This window comes from Manihot esculenta, chromosome 5, assembly GCF_001659605.2.
Source record: "Manihot esculenta cultivar AM560-2 chromosome 5, M.esculenta_v8, whole genome shotgun sequence".
In the NCBI taxonomy this organism is placed as follows: domain Eukaryota; kingdom Viridiplantae; phylum Streptophyta; class Magnoliopsida; order Malpighiales; family Euphorbiaceae; genus Manihot; species Manihot esculenta.
This window is the reverse complement of record NC_035165.2, coordinates 1,222,956-1,238,722: the sequence shown is the minus strand read 5'-3', so window position 1 is coordinate 1,238,722 and position 15,767 is coordinate 1,222,956. Positions and strand designations below refer to the sequence as shown.

The window sequence follows — 15,767 nt, the reverse complement described above, 5'->3', positions numbered from 1 at the left end:
ACATATCTAAAAAAATTTTTCCGTACATCCGGTTCAAAATAGACATCCGATTTAGTCACTTGATGATTCAAATGTTTCAGCAGACACCCCTGGGCGAATAGGAAGAGAGAATTATTGGGACAACGCGAGGGGAAAATGTACGGCTAAAACCACATATGATTAATTACACATATAAGAGTGTCCAAACTACCACCTTTGCTTTGACAACCAAAAAAAAAACTGTCCAACCTACCACCTTTGCTTTGACTACCGAAAAACAAAAAATCATCTTTGGGGGCAAAAAAACAAAAAGTTTCAAACATGCCAAAGAGAAAACCAAAAAACAGCTCTTCTGGGGTTTAGCCCTTTCTAGGATTTTCCAAATTCACTGAAGCGTGGCTTCTTGTTTGTACCAGTGTCGATCAGCCTTGATCCTTCCTTCTTCTTCAATCTTTTCTATCCTCAGCCCGTTTCTTTTTTTATGCCTTTTGGCATATGCACGATGGTCGCTCTGTTATGTTCAAGGATGACAGTTGAATACCTCAAACATTTCTCGACAAACCTAGAGTGAGAGATGACCATGACTCAAATATTATCTGGACATCACAACTGCTAGATCCTTCCACTAATTCTTGAAACACCATTGGGTAAGAAATAATTTTGTGGAGGAAGATGCTGATTTTATTTTATCGCTCCCTGTTGGTGTTTGCAAGCAAAACAATAGGTTGGTTTGGCACCATGAAAGACATGAAAGATACACGATTTAATTGGGATACTTCATTGCAAGACACCTTAGGAAGGCTTCTAAACAAGCAAACCTTGCAGCTTCTGAACCAAGTTCTTAACGGTACCTAGAATCATTCTGGAGGAAAACTTGGAAGCTTAGCCTTCCATCTAAACTATCAATTTTCCTCTAGAGTGCCCTTTCAGAAAAGCTTCCTACAAGCTTGGCAATTCACAAGCGTATACAGTATATACATCCGGAATGCATGGTTTGTAGTCAAGTAGAATATATCAAGCATATCTTCCTAGAATGTCCTAAGGCTATAACAATCTAGTTTATATCTCTCTAATTCCGATCTACGCTCATTAGGGAATATTCTTTCATAGATAGTTAGAAGGAGATTAATTCAGCACTCAAAGAACATGAGGAGAGTCAAGATCTTATTTAGATGGCGATTTTTATCCTTTGCAGCCTATGAAAAGCTATAAATAATTTGGTATTCCGCCACATCCATCAACAACCACAAGACATTATTGCGTCGGCTCTCAACCATCAAGATAGGTTCAAGGCAGCTAATACCCCTTCTCCCCACCTCTTTAAGATCCTAATGTTTCTTCCCCATATTGGGAACCGCCAAGTGCAAGTGTACTCCAAGTAAATTTTGATGCGGCTTCAGATAAGTTTCGGAATATGGATGCTTTAGCGGTTATTTTGAAATATCATAACTCTCGGATTATAGATTGGTTATGTGTACCAGTTACTCATATTTTGGATCCTCTTATTCTAGAAAGCATGGCATGTAGAGAGGCTGTCAGTTTGGCTCGCAACAGGATATAATTGGTTGTGTACCAGTTCCTCATATTTTGGATCCTCTTAATCTAGAAAGCATGGCATGTAGAGAGGCTGTCAGTTTGGCTCGCAACAGGAACATCAATAATCTAATTGTGGAAGGAAATTGCAAGGTGCTCTTTGATGGCCTATGTTCTGGAAAAGAACCATTATGATTCAGAATATTGTCAACGATATTCAAGAATTTAGCAAAGATGTGGATTTCATCTGGATTTCATCTCTTTCAATTGGGTTAGAAGGCAACAGAATGAAACTTCCCATCTCCTTGCTAGAGAGATTCTGAAGAATCCCAACTTTCGAACCAATAGTTCTGCTCAATCTCTTTTCATCAAGGATATTTGGCCTTGTTAATCTCTTTGTATCTCCGACAGAAAAAAACATAAATAAATAAAATTTTTTAATTTTTTAACAATAATTAATGAATTTATAAATTAGATAGAACTATTAAGATATAAAAAAGTGAGAAGACACCTAGCTTAATGGAATTAAGATTTTCTCGTCTAAACCAAAAATATAAAATATTTATTTTAATTTAATTATTAATCACATAGGATAGAAGATGAATGAAAGTTTGATCAAGATGATGGAAAAAGAAAATTTACATACCTGATGCTATCACAGATTGGATAGACTAGATTCACGAGGAAGTAAATCATTCTTAGCCATCTAAACATGATCACAAGAATCCTGGGACCCACATGCAAGCATTAGCAATTCAATAATTTGCTCCAGCATGCATAAGAAAAGGGCTGCTTGATCTATCACATAATGATTTAGATTCAGAGGTACATATCGAGAAAATACGAGCTGCTAGTTCTTGATACAATTCACATCAGAACACAACAGTAGTCGTCATAACTCTGGGACAAGAGTTGCCTCTCTTTCTATAAGAGAGGCATCTTTGTAATCATACATCTGCAGAATTTTAGTAGAAAGCCTATATATAAAGGATATAAGCTTGAAGATGGAGCTAAACCAACTCTAACTTGGCACGTGTATCATTGGGCCAATCAATGGTAATGTCTATCAACCATTGATAGTTTAATACAGGGAACCAAACACAACTAGAGCTATTTGGTTCCTTCAATAGTTGTCTTATTTTCTTTACGACGCATTTGATGCAGCAGAGGAATATAGTCTACCCTCTTTACCTGTCTACATAACATACTGAGACTCCAGTTGTAATATTAATGTTCTCTAGTTCCCAATAATGAACTGAATAGGAACGTTTCACGTGGAAGTAGACACAGAGGTACCGAAGCCACTGTGACAAGGGTTCTCTTTGTTGTGAATAGGCTGTTGCAGTGCAGAGCAACCAGTGTCTTCTTGTTCATCACGTGTAAATATCTCATTCTGCAAAAAGAATCACAATAAAGCAAATGTAAGTTCCGAGTTTGCTTCCCCTTCTTGAAAGGAACAAAATTAAGAATTTTCCACCAAGCATGCCATTTCTCACCTCGGAAAATGAATATTCTCCTAACAGACTATCCAGCGAGTGATTGATCATATGTCCTTCAAAGATTGACATGTCTTGGGTGTTATGTTGAAATTCCACATCTTGAAAGGTAGTATCTTGAATATAAGAAGCAATGCAGGTACTCCAATAATTTCCGGGAATTGAATTATCAGTATTCTCATATTGATTTTGATTTTCAAAATAAGAAGGTACTCCTATGAGGTGATTCCTTTCACCTTCTTCAGAGACTGATATATTGGAATTCATGCTGGGATTTTGACTTCCAAAATCCAAAATACCAGGGTTAGTTGGTATACCATTATCATAAGATGATTTAAAATTCATCTTTAATGGGTTTTGAGTTTCAAATTGAAAATCCATAAGACTACTCGTTTCATCTTTGTTATCTGCTGAAACAGTAGTTATCTCATATGGATGTTGATCTTCAACACCAGAAGCCCATTGGCAAACTGGTGTACACTTCTCGTTTGATGAAATAATACTAATCTCATTTGGATTTTGATATTCCAAATGAGAAGCTAATAGACAACTTGTTTCAACTTTGTTACAGGTTGAAACATTATGTATGCCATATGGAGTTTGAGTCATTGATAAAGATTCTTGACCTTTGTTGTAGGTTGAGAAAGCAGACATATCATATGGGTTTCCATATGAGAAATTAGAATCCTTTTGATAGCCAAAATCACCTACCTCATGGGTTGGAATTGCAACCATCTTATTTGGATTCTGATTTTCACAATCAGAGGTCATATGATTGTGTGGTTCACCTTCACCATAGGCTGAACTAGTCATTAAATTTTGATTTTCAAAAGTAGAAGCTGAAGCTGCATTGCAATCGGATAAATCCATTCTTGCCTTCTTACTTGGTTTACCTTTCTTGCAACCTAGCTTTATATCCTTTAACTTTTGATTTGCCTTTTTATTCTTCGAACTTGGTTGAATCTTCGTCGACTTCTTATTGCCTGTTTGCTTCTTGTTTACATGTAATTTACAAAGAACGAAGTCTCCCTGTGTAAGCACAAAAATAATACTTTACTAATCAGCAAAAGCAGATTACGGAGCTGCAAGAGATTTATGGCATCCAAATTTTGAGGAAATAAAAGAACAAACAGAAGTCATGGCATCAAATTTGCAGAGAATTTATTACATCGCCAAACTTTCAAATAAAAAATAGAACTAGCAGAACACCCTGGACAAAGATCACTGAAATATAGGATCTGCATAAATATCTGTAATTGCAATTTCTCGCAAGTAATATTACGATAAAAATTCAGATTTTTTTGCACATTTTAACCAGCAATAAGGTGAATTTCCAAATGAATAAAATTATAAATCTTATACATATATTAAATTGAAGTGATTTTGAAACATGGTTTTGGAATTCTACCTTAAAGGGCAAGTTGAGTTTTGCAGTGAAAGCATACTCGTGTATGACCCATTTAGTCCGATTAGGATCATGGTAAACGAGTATTTTTCTTGTTCCAATCTCCTCATTATCATCTTTATTTGTGACTGAGATAGTCTTGCCTGTGCCTTTCCAGAATCCAGTCCTCGCTTTCCTTTTCGTTTTGCGCCGTCCATTTTCTAAGTAATGCTCAGGTCGACAGAAGAAATAGCACTCTTCATCGGACGATTCTACAGAGGCACAAATTTTCATTATGGTTAATTTAATTTGTGTATATACGTGTATAGCGAGAAAAAAGAAAAAAAAAACAAATAAGAAAATAGAAATGGAGTTTAAAACATTTAATTACCAGGTAAGAGGTCTGAAGGATTAAAATTGCATAGCTCAAACTCTCCGATGTAGAAGCAGTGGGCAAGATGACCAAGCCTCTTGTTCTTCAAATAAGGGTCAAGCAGTTCAAAATCGGTTGGGTGGAATCTCCACCCAACCGGTAAGTTTGGTGGCGCTGACTGCATTGGACCTGCCATATCTTTTAAAAGAAACAAATTAAAGAATCAGCGGAAGAAAGAGAAGCGAGTAAGAGAAAGCTAAGAAAAATTTCACTCACCGGAGGAGACGTCTCACATGATTGATTCCTCTTAGCTGAAACAGAAAAAGGAGGATATCAAAGATCTGGTAATTGCAAAGGAGGAGAAGAGGAAGAAGAAGAAGAAGAGGTACAGAGGAAATGCTAACTATGGAGAAGGGGGAAATGTGAAGGTTTCACTGAAAGAACAATGGTTTTAGTAGGCAGAACAGAATCAGATGGAAAGAAATTGACATTGACTTAGACTCCGACAGTATACGCCCCGAGTCATCGCCCATTGGTCGTGTGATCGTAGTACCACCTCTCTGAGAAGTAGTGAAGGCTTAATGGTGAAGTCATTCTTGTTAATCTTTACCATCTTTTGGATTTGGTTACTCTAACTTTAATTTTTTATTACAACTCTTTAATTTTAATTTCAATATTGTTAAACTCACACTTATATTTTATTGCAGGTTTTCGAGTAAATTTAAATAAAATATTATTTCTCTTTTCTTATTTTTTATTTATTATATGATTTCATTTTTTCTAATTAAAATTTAATTATTTTAATATTTTCACTAGTAATAATATATTTAATAAATAATATTTTAATTTAAATATTTTTTAATATTAAAACTATTAATGCATTTTTACCCTGAAAACCTACCGTAATAAATAATATGGAGATTTATGATAATAAAATTAAAATTAGAATAACAAATTTAAATTAAATAATTAAATTGAAAATATGATCAAAATTAAAGGCAAGTGATCTGTTGCGAAATTATAAAATATTGTGTGATCCCCAGCTGCTTCCTACTTTTACGAGAATTTTGGCTTTTCGTAAGGTTGCTTTCTTTTTTTTTTTTTTGAAATGGAGAGGTCACGTTCTTTTAAATATTCGATTGAATGGAATTTTATTAAAAAGAAATTAAATATAAGGGGATTTATAATTTAATTTTTAAATATTATTATTATTTATAAATTAATTTTTAAAATTTTATTAAAATATTTTTTATTTTTTTTTATAGTCTTCGTTAAAATATTAGTCTAATAAATGAGAAAACTTTTAAAATTTAAATTTACCCTCTTCTTACATGACTCTTCAAAAAACTTTAAAAGTATAACCTTTGTCACAATTAATAGAGAAAATGCAAACTTGTTATAGATTCCTCACGGTTCTTGACTAAATCTATCTACTGCATTTGAGTTTTGTTTCTTTAACCTCTTAGTTGTTCCTTTTATCAAAGGAGAAATTTCAAACCAAATCAAACACCATCAAGAAAATTTTTAACTAAATCACTTTTCAAATCCAAACAAAACTTTCCATCTCTAATGTGCAGGAGAAATTTTTCATGCAATTTGATTTTGTATAAACAAAAGTTTGAATCCCTAATGTCCAGAAGAAATTTCATTCAAATTACAAACAATATCATGGGGATAAATTATCAAACAAAAAATCATTTATGGTAATGAATTAGCTTCCAAATTATAAATCTATTCACAATTCAAAGTTGAAATGACAAATCAATTAAAATTACCACACTAATTAAAAATATAATACAAATAAAGTGATAAACAGAAAGTTGTTTAAAAAAGTGAATTAATGTATAAATTGCTCAAAAAATCTGTCCCAGATTTTTCTCCACCCAGATTCTATCTCCCTTGCCAGCTGTGGCTCATAGTTGAACAAGAGTTTTAAAGCTTTAATAGTAAACCAGTTCAACTCCTATACTAAGGAGATTGATGAGTTTCAATTTATACATATTGTAACGATCCCAAAATGGACCGTCACCGGCGCTAGGATTCAGGTCGGCTTAAGGCCGCCAGAACCCGTAGCAAGCCTGCTATACTCTCTGTGTACTTGTAAATCTCATACATGATCATACATTTACTGTGAAAATAAAAACTCTTTTCTCTGAATCAAGGCTTAACCTTTGCATGCACTATCTCTGTACTCTGTACTCTGTACCCCTGACTAGAGCTTGCTCTAGATGGATTAACTCATACCTGTTAAGCCTGGTTATTTTTTACAAAGGTAAAACATATATATATACAGATCATGTACATACACCATAAACATCACTAAGTCAAGCACATTTCTAACTTTATACACAACTATTACATCTCTTTACTATTACATGTCCACTCTATTCTATTATAATACTCTTCTCTCTTCTTGTACTCTGCTGGACTTTCCCTGTACACTGTACACTGTACACTGAATCTGCAAAATTGGGGTTAAGGGAGTGGGATGAGCTCTATAGCCCAGTGAGTAGAACAGTAAAATATATCATGAACTCATGGAATGCTTCATATCACAGACAATTCATATCACAGACAATTCATATCAAGGGTAAACCTGTCACCACATAGTCCCGGTAACTTTGCCATGCCAGGGCGTAGAATCGAGCACCTGGTCTTCCTGTCATATATGTATATGTGTATATAACACCTCTGTACTTACCATTGCCAGGGCGTAGTCAAAGGCTCCTGGACTTTACTATACCTACCAGGGCGTAGTCAAAGGCTCCTGGACTTCTCTATATTTGCCAGGGCGTAGTCCAAGGCTCCTGGACTTCTCTCAGAGACTATTGGATCATTCAGCATTCACCCACATCAACAAATAACGATGCAAGGCAACATATTCGTGGATTCTAATGCAATCAACCTACTATATACGCATGATGCATGAATAATGCTAAAAACATTTCATTTTTCAATTAAAAGCATTAAGTTTAGTTCCACTCACCTCTGGCTATCTGGACTGACTCTGCAGGCTCTGAACACTCTGGAGCAGTACTCACTGCTGCTCTCTCTGGTTCCTCTGGTCTGTGTAAGCACAGATAAACTCAAATGAGGGATCAAACTACCTCAAGAACAACTCTATTAAACTCCCCAAGAATCCCCTTAAACTCACGCTAACATCCATGTAAAGCATGCAAAGGAAAGCTGGACAGGACACTTTCGGCAGCAAGTTCGGCGGCCGAAAGTCCTCTCCAGAGACGAAACTCATGCACCTTCGACGGCTGAAACTCTACTTTCGGCAGCCGAACCCTTTCAGGGGCAAGTTTCGGAGGCTGAAAGGCATTCCAGAGACGAAAGTCTCTACCCTTCGGCGGCACCTTCGGCTGCCGAACTCCCCTCCAGAGCCGAAAGTCCAAAAGCTCGAGGGCAAGCTTGGGCAGCCGAAGCCACCTCCTCATGGGTTCGGCGGCCGAATGTACCTTCGGCGGCCGAACCTGAATTCATCCGCAAGGCAGAAACTTGCTCTGCCTCTCGCCAAAAGCACATACCTCTTCCAATCTCAAACACCTCAATCCTTCAACATGCATACACCCAAGTATATGCTCAAAGGGGTCAAAAACTGCCTTAAAACCCCAAACACACAACACATAACCAAGCTTTACTCACAAAATCATCAAACCTCACAAATAACCCTATTCATGCAACTCTCCCCCAAAACCTCATAAAACCTTCAGAAAACATAAAAACAAGCTCAGGATCTTCACTTACCTCTTGAAACCAAGAAGATGAACGATCCTAACGTGAAGTTTTGGAGAAACTCTCCTTTAACCTTTCCAAACTCAAAATTCAAGTTTCTAACTCAAAACCTTCAAATAAACATGAAAATCAATCAAATCTTTGCATGATTTAATGAAAATATGAAGAAAACTCTAAAAAGGACAGGGTCTCACCTCAGCAGGTCAAGGAAACGGTGATCTTATCGTTTCAACCGACTGAGGGCCTTTTATAGGTGGCTGGCCAGACCACCTTCGGCGGCCACACGTGAAACCGAAAGCCATGCATGTTCGGCGGCCGAACCTGGCTTTTCTGCCTTGGTTCATTTCACTCAAAAACTCATTTTCTTATGTTTTAAAACTATAAACATATCAAAACATTTAAGAAAAACAGAACTCTAACCCTTCTAGAGACTTCCGACATCCCGGACTCCACCGGAAGGTAGAATTCCGATGCCGGACTCCAGCCGGGTATTACACATATAATATTCAATTTAAAAGTAAATAAAATTTAGAACTAAATGTACAATTTCGAGAAAAATAAAAGATTGGACCGACTGTCCGCACTCCTATTAAATGTGGGGTGGTATTATTTACATTAAGAAAAATTATTTGTGAAATCGGGAGAAAGATTTATCAACTTGAAAAAGGAGATAAAATTAATTAATATGGATAATTTGATATTTTATGTTTTTTTTAAAGTAAATCTACTCATTGTATTAATAAAATTTTATTAGATAAAGAGTGATATCATTTTAAATAAAGAGACAATCATGTTTAATATATTTTTTAGATAAAATATGAGCAAATAGAGTGGTATGAGGACGAAACATCTAACAGAAATATCAGTTATAAATCTAACAAAGATTTACAATTATTCAAAATCAAATCCAGTTAAATCGAAGAGTTTGAACCAACTACAGACAGTTCATAAAAATGTAGCTATTAAAAGATAAAAATTTCGTTGTAAAAACGTAAACAGTGACGGAGAGTTAAAATTTCAATAATTACCGGCGTATCATTACTTGTCCGAGAATTGCCGAGTCCTCGGTAGTTTTAATACAGAACGACCATTGTTTTCAGCTATCCTGACTTTTAACAGAATAAACCGTTTCGATAGTCAATTAACGTAAATTTTCTTTTATAGAGAAGGAAAAAGAAGAAGTTAGATTTAAGCAAAAAAGAAAAATGTGAGAGTATCGAAATAACCACAGAGATAAACTTGCCATATTTTATGATTCTTTAACTGTAAAAATAAAAAAAAATAAATGAAAGGGCTGAAATGATAATAGAAGTAAAAGTTCAAGAATATTTTAATAGATTTTTAAAATTATAATGATTAATTTATAAATAATAATAATATTCAAAAATTAAATTATAAATATCTCTTAAATATATAATCAAATTTAATAAAATTCAGTTTAGAGTATTGAGTCATTATAACTTTTAAATTTTTAGTAAAAATAATTAATAAGATATAAAATATACTTTAAATATCAATATTTGTAAATTTCTAAAAACCTATTTAAAATAAATAAATTTAAATATTTTATGTGATTTTTAAATATAAATTACTAATACAATATATTTTTATTAATATTATTAATTAAAACATACAAACTAAAACTGTTTAAATATTATTTAAATAATAATAATGACGAGGATGATATTTAAATAATCTGACATTCACAGCCATTATTATCTATCTGTAAAATATGTCCAACGGCAGCGTTTACTCGACCAGAGAGAAAAAAGGAAAATTTCACCCCACATAAGTATAAAAAAATTAGACGCGCCCACCGTGGGGCTCGAACCCACGACCACAAGGTTAAGAGCCTTGCGCTCTACCAACTGAGCTAGACGGGCTGTTGTTAAATATTGCCAACCCTATTCATAATCTTAGACGAATGAGAATATATGTTACTCCTGCCTCTCATCCTTGCAGGCGCAAAATAAGCTTTTGTTGAACATTTCACATTTCAATTCAAAACTAAAATACATGGTTCTCCGCCTGAAAATTTTGGCTGATTCTATAACACAACTAGTTACAAAAATTTTACCTGTAAACATTAATCCACCGAGACACAGGCATCCCATCTATCAACTATGCATAGTTATTTCTCATTTACAAACTCTGGACTCTACCCTACACATCATCTTATGCTAGTTTGATTCACAAGTGTGCCATTGTTGATTATAAGATTTTCGGAGAGCTATGCATTCTTACTGCTGAAAACACAACAGTGAGTCGAGCATGATCAGAAAGAGAATAATTTTCGGGCCACATCCCTTTTTCTGCTTCACGGGGGGAAAGGTGTGCATTTTTTACAGTGAAGCCGACAGCTTCTTCTTCTACACCTAGCGCAGTGTCCTCAGTATTTGAAGTACAATCTTCCTCTTGCACCAGACATGAAGAGTTCCAAATCCTTTGCTGCAATAGTTTATTCATATTGTTAATAAATAATGTTTATATGAACAAGTAATTGAAGAAGATCATCTAAGACGATGACTCAGGTCGTATTCTAAAACCTATTGAAAAGGCACACTATTTGAGCATTTACAGCAACATTCTGAGCTAACATTGGTAATATGTCCAACTATTTGTTACCACAATTTCTAATGCAGCACATCATAACAAAGGGCAGGTACAAACAGACAGGTACACAGAGTTAAAAGACAATCCCACTAACCAAATCTTTCTCAACACTTGCTATTATACGAGATGCTTGTACCAAAATTCAGAAATGAAATAAGGATGCAAATTAAAAACATCAATTTAACAGTAATCATGAATAAGGGATGTACACACCATAAATTCTTCATAATCAACAATGCCATTTCCATCAACGTCTACTAGTATCCATAGATCCTTCGTCTGCTGGAAACTCAATCCACAAGGAAGACCAATCAAATTTACCTGTATCAGGTTACAAATTCACAACATGATAAGTCTTTCTGCTAAATTTATGGCACTATTTAGAGCTGCAGTTGGCTGTGAATTCTGGCAGCCTGCTTTTGCAGTGACAGCTCCAGCTTTTACCAAACAATGGCTTTTTAGTGTGTGTATATATATATATATATATATATTTTTTTTTTTTTTTTTTGGGGGGGGGGGGGGGTGGTGGCGGGGGCTGGGTTTTGGGGAAGGGGAAGCGGTTTGTAAATGCAGCTCCATTTGGGGATAATATCTTATATAATAAAGTAGTTATATTAAAGTACCTGACGGAGTCCTTCACAGAATGTTGAATATGTTATACAATCACCAGGTTCATCAGCCTTAAAAATTGCAAATGCATCATTTTCATTCAGTGAAGCTCTCAGGAGTTGACCCTGAAATCCAGCAAAATTACAGCATTAGAAGTTGAAAGCTTAACATGGTTAACTGTACTTTCAAAAGCAAAAAAACTCACATTATGTTTCTTGGATAGTCCCAATAAATGGATTGGAACTGCCTCAAAGTTGATATCCTTTGATTTGCAGTAATATTAGTAGTTTTAGCTTTACTTGATTCAGTCAGAGGGAGGTTCATTTAACAATTCCCAATTTCCCACCACGAGAGGAAACGGAGAAGTTTGCCACAAAGTATATTAAGATGTTAACTACATCTTAAAGTTCAAAACTAAATCAATTATCTTAGGAATGGTCTGTGAACTAAAAATATTACATAGCATAGGAATGAATTAATCCTTGTATACATAGTATCAGAATGACCTGATCCTTTTTTCTTCTCTTTCCATTAAAAGTCTGTAAGTTCATTGGCTTGAAATGCAAAAATGGCACATCCAGAAGCTAGAACTCATAAACTACAAAACTGACAAATGAGCAAGAACAACTATGGTTGAATGATTGAATAGATTATTTGACTCACCTTTATTATTCCAAGCACTGCTTCAGCCCAACTTGTCTCCAGCAGCTTCTTTGATTTAATAGGATTACGAAGCCATATGAAATCAACACCACAAATGTTACCCCTATGATTTCTGTGGCTGACCCACTGTTGGATGCAGAAGGATACATAAAAAACATTTCCATTAATATGCATAAAAATATCGCTGCTATCTAGACATTCAAACTGGAATAAGAGAAACTGACCTTGTGAGCATCTGCATCACTATCGGTATATTGATGAGCCATATCATATGATGAAACAAATCCCTGGGACCTAAGGAATTTGTACACATGCCCACGCTTGCTTCCATTCCAATCCCTGAATAGAGCAAACAAAGAAGTACAAAAATGAGGATGTTCATTTTCAAATGTTATGCAAGAAACCATCGAGCAAGAAACATACCCACAAAGAATAATGGGCATATGACTTAGTTTGTTTTCTCTCTGATATGTTTCCACGTATTTTAGTATTTTGTAAACCTGTGAAAGACCAACACGAAACCTTGAGGTAAATATCCATGAAAACACACCCACGGGAATTCAAGGACGGAAATATAGTACAGAAGTTATGAGATGATGAATAACAATAGTTTTACATACCTGAAGCAATCTCACAATAGATAGACTAGAATCATGAGGAAATAAGAGGTGAGTATTCACAATAAGAAATTCTTGTTGAGCATCTCCATTTTGGTTTTGCGCAAGGGGTACAGCTGACTGAACATGCAGTAGCTGAGCAACACGGTCTCCAAAGTCATTGAAGAGCAACTCTTTATAATTTAGAACCCTGAAGTAGTCCTTATGCACAGCAGTTAGCAACCCTGTTCAGAGGAAACAAAAATTGTAAGACAGAGCAAGAAGAGAATAAAAGCTTAACTTGAGATGGGTATAGTACTAGGGAGTATACACTTAAGTAGCTGTATCTTCAATTTAAAAATTTAATCATAAGTAAGAAAACAACCACCGAGCAAACATTAGGTAAATTGGAAAAATGAAGAGCAAAAGGAAAACGTTAATTCAAGTTGCAGAAAAAATAGGTTTGCAATTCATCGTCTATGGAATGTAAAGCCCGATTGTGGAAAGGAACGGATAAAAAACACAAATCCTGCTATTGGATGAAAAGGTTTTACAGCTTTTATTGTTTAAATTCCATGAATAGGTGCAAAGAAACAGTTTGCTCAAGCAAGGGCCAAAAAATGAAAATTCAAACCAAGGAATGAAAGAAGAACATTTACCATCTCCTCGGTTGTTCGTCCGGGCAAGCTGGAAGGTTATATATCCGGCATCACCAAGCCTCTCCTGGTACATATGCACGAGTTCTTCATTGCCGACCCAAAATTCCTAATAAACAAAATCCAAATTTCAGAAAGAGAAATCAGTCACCACCATTCAAAGCCCGACTTATCAAACTTTTACTTTGAAGGTCAGATCTATTGTGTTGGAGAATTAAATAGATAAAATTTAACCACCTGGAGACATATAATGGAAGACCTTTCGAAGAGTAACCAATCCAAAATCCTCTGATTCCTGGTGAACCAGAATGCCCTGAAATCGCTTTCCCGGATACTCGGGTTCTGTTTCACAGCCACAAGAAAAAAGAAAAAAGAGAAAAAGGAAAAATTTAACATCATGATAAATAAAGGAATTCGAATTAATAATTATGTCCAGTGTTTCTACCTGGTGATCGAGTCGCTTGTAGATAGGAGCCAGGATATTGAAAGTGGTACAAGAAATGGAGGGCTCCTCCGTCATTGTTGGTGAGAATAAGCCATTGCTGGTTCTTGAAATCGTTCCATTTAAAACATTAGTTTCATTCCCAGCAGAATTCAACTGCCCCGCGTTCGAATTAGCATTAGACTCCACGACCGCCACCTGTTTTTTTAACCATTGAAAGGGGGAAAACAAAGTTAGAAACCAATCCAGTAAATTGAACACCCTTTTCAAGCGCGAGACCATATCCAGATGGCCAGAAAGAAGAAGAAGAATACCATGTTGGAATTGTGGCCACTTTGTTCTTCTTCCTCTTGTTATGTAAAAAACCAGAGTAGGAGAAGAAGGCGAGAGCAGAATGGAATAAAAGGAGTAGAGGGGAGAATTCTCGAAAAAGAAGCGATTGTCACTGCAACTTGTGGATGGAGATTACTTCATGAGTCCCTCTCGCGGGGATGCATAGATTTTATAGAGTTGATCTACCTTTTGTGGAGCGTGCATTGTGCAGTGAAAAGATTAAGATCCATGGATTGATTCCTGGAGATAATTGTCCTGTCCCGTCCTGGCTCTTGCGGCACAAAAGGGCCCATGGTTTGGTTTCTAAATCAATTAATTATTTTTCCGTTTGCGCAATTACCCTCCCTATTTTCCGTGGGCTGACGCTTAACCGTCATTTTTTAAAATCTAGTTTTTAGCTTTAGGCCAATCATCATCCGCCACATGGATTAGTCGGTTCTTTATCTCACCCTACTTTTTCATCGACAAGTCCTTTTTTTTCCTTCCGGCAGCTTGATAGATGCATATAAATTTTGAATTAGATTCTACGAGGGTAAGCAATTAGAAAGAATCGATGGAATTAAATTGGTTTAAAAATTTAATTCGATTTTTTATATATTTTGATTCGATTCAATTTTTAATTTTAAAAATTTTAGTTATTTCAATTCGATTTAATTTTGATAAAAAAAATTAAAAAAATCGAATCAAATCGATTACTGATAATAATATTTTTTTTAATTATATAGAGAAATTAAATTATATTAAAATTAAAATATTTTAATTAAATTTTAAAATATTAAAAATAAGGTGTAAAAAATAAAAAAATTATTAAAAATTAAAATTTATCAAATCACGTCGAATTGAACCGAATCAGATCGGTTCGATTTAATTTGGTTTCTGACCAAAATCGATTTGGTTCGATTTTCATAAACATTAAAATTTTGATTTTCAGTTTATTCGGTTCGGTTCGATTTAAAATCGAACCGACCGAATGCTCACCCCTAATTCTATGATAAATAAATAAAATAACATACATATGTTCTTTATCTTTCATGTGCATAAACTGAATGAATATAAAGTAATGTAGTGATTAAATGACAATTATCTCTCATAATAATTCGACAAAACAATCTTTCTCCTAATATTCATGGATGGCTAGTGGATTTGTGTTGCATGATGGTAGGATGGTCCCGGCTGCGGCTTCTGGCCTACAATAGTGTCAACAAATTAATAAAAAATAATTTTAAAAATAATAATTCATGCAAGTCATTATATTTTAATTTTTTTATTGTATAAATATTTTATTTGTTATCGATGAAATTAAATAGACGTGGTGCTGCGACAAGAGAGAATTCCGTTCAACAGATTACTCA

The 15,767-nt window shown here is 34.9% G+C and overlaps 2 protein-coding genes and 1 non-coding gene across 3 annotated transcripts; all 3 read right to left on the bottom strand.

The window, feature by feature from the left end:
* Positions 1-2,136: 2,136 nt before the first annotated feature.
* LOC122723626 (NAC domain-containing protein 62-like) lies at positions 2,137-5,336 on the bottom strand. The gene is made up of 5 exons (XM_043956386.1): positions 5,042-5,336; positions 4,784-4,963; positions 4,417-4,664; positions 3,009-4,037; positions 2,137-2,905 (listed from the first exon to the last, which is right to left on the bottom strand). The coding sequence occupies exons 2-5, from the start codon at positions 4,959-4,961 to the stop codon at positions 2,783-2,785; spliced, it is 1,578 nt and encodes a 525-aa protein (XP_043812321.1). The 5' UTR covers positions 4,962-4,963; positions 5,042-5,336; the 3' UTR covers positions 2,137-2,782.
* A 4,977-nt stretch (positions 5,337-10,313) lies between these two features.
* Positions 10,314-10,386, bottom strand: TRNAK-CUU. Its single transcript has one exon. It is a non-coding gene; the product is annotated as a tRNA-Lys (tRNA).
* A 67-nt stretch (positions 10,387-10,453) lies between these two features.
* LOC110616182 (uncharacterized calcium-binding protein At1g02270) lies at positions 10,454-14,680 on the bottom strand. The gene is made up of 11 exons (XM_021758528.2): positions 14,397-14,680; positions 14,086-14,280; positions 13,878-13,982; positions 13,644-13,749; positions 13,009-13,229; positions 12,812-12,888; positions 12,613-12,727; positions 12,389-12,514; positions 11,740-11,850; positions 11,330-11,437; positions 10,454-10,951 (listed from the first exon to the last, which is right to left on the bottom strand). Exons 1-11 carry the CDS (start codon positions 14,397-14,399, stop codon positions 10,715-10,717), a joined length of 1,404 nt encoding a protein of 467 aa, XP_021614220.1. The 5' UTR covers positions 14,400-14,680; the 3' UTR covers positions 10,454-10,714.
* Positions 14,681-15,767: the final 1,087 nt, after the last annotated feature.

Bases quoted from the DNA above. Each gene is read 5' to 3' on its own strand.
- LOC122723626 (XM_043956386.1), bottom strand. From the start codon at position 4,961: ATGGCAGGTCCAATGCAGTCAGCGCCACCAAACTTACCGGTTGGGTGG. The intron at 4,665-4,783 runs GTAATTAAATGT...GTGCCTCTGTAG, and splicing joins TCCTTCAGACCTCTTACCTG to AATCGTCCGATGAAGAGTGC. The intron at 4,038-4,416 runs GTAGAATTCCAA...GTGCTTACACAG, and splicing joins AACTCAACTTGCCCTTTAAG to GGAGACTTCGTTCTTTGTAA.
- LOC110616182 (XM_021758528.2), bottom strand. The intron at 12,728-12,811 runs GTATGTTTCTTG...TGCTCTATTCAG, and splicing joins ATGCCCATTATTCTTTGTGG to GGATTGGAATGGAAGCAAGC. The intron at 11,438-11,739 runs GTACTTTAATAT...AACCTGATACAG, and splicing joins TCTGTGAAGGACTCCGTCAG to GTAAATTTGATTGGTCTTCC.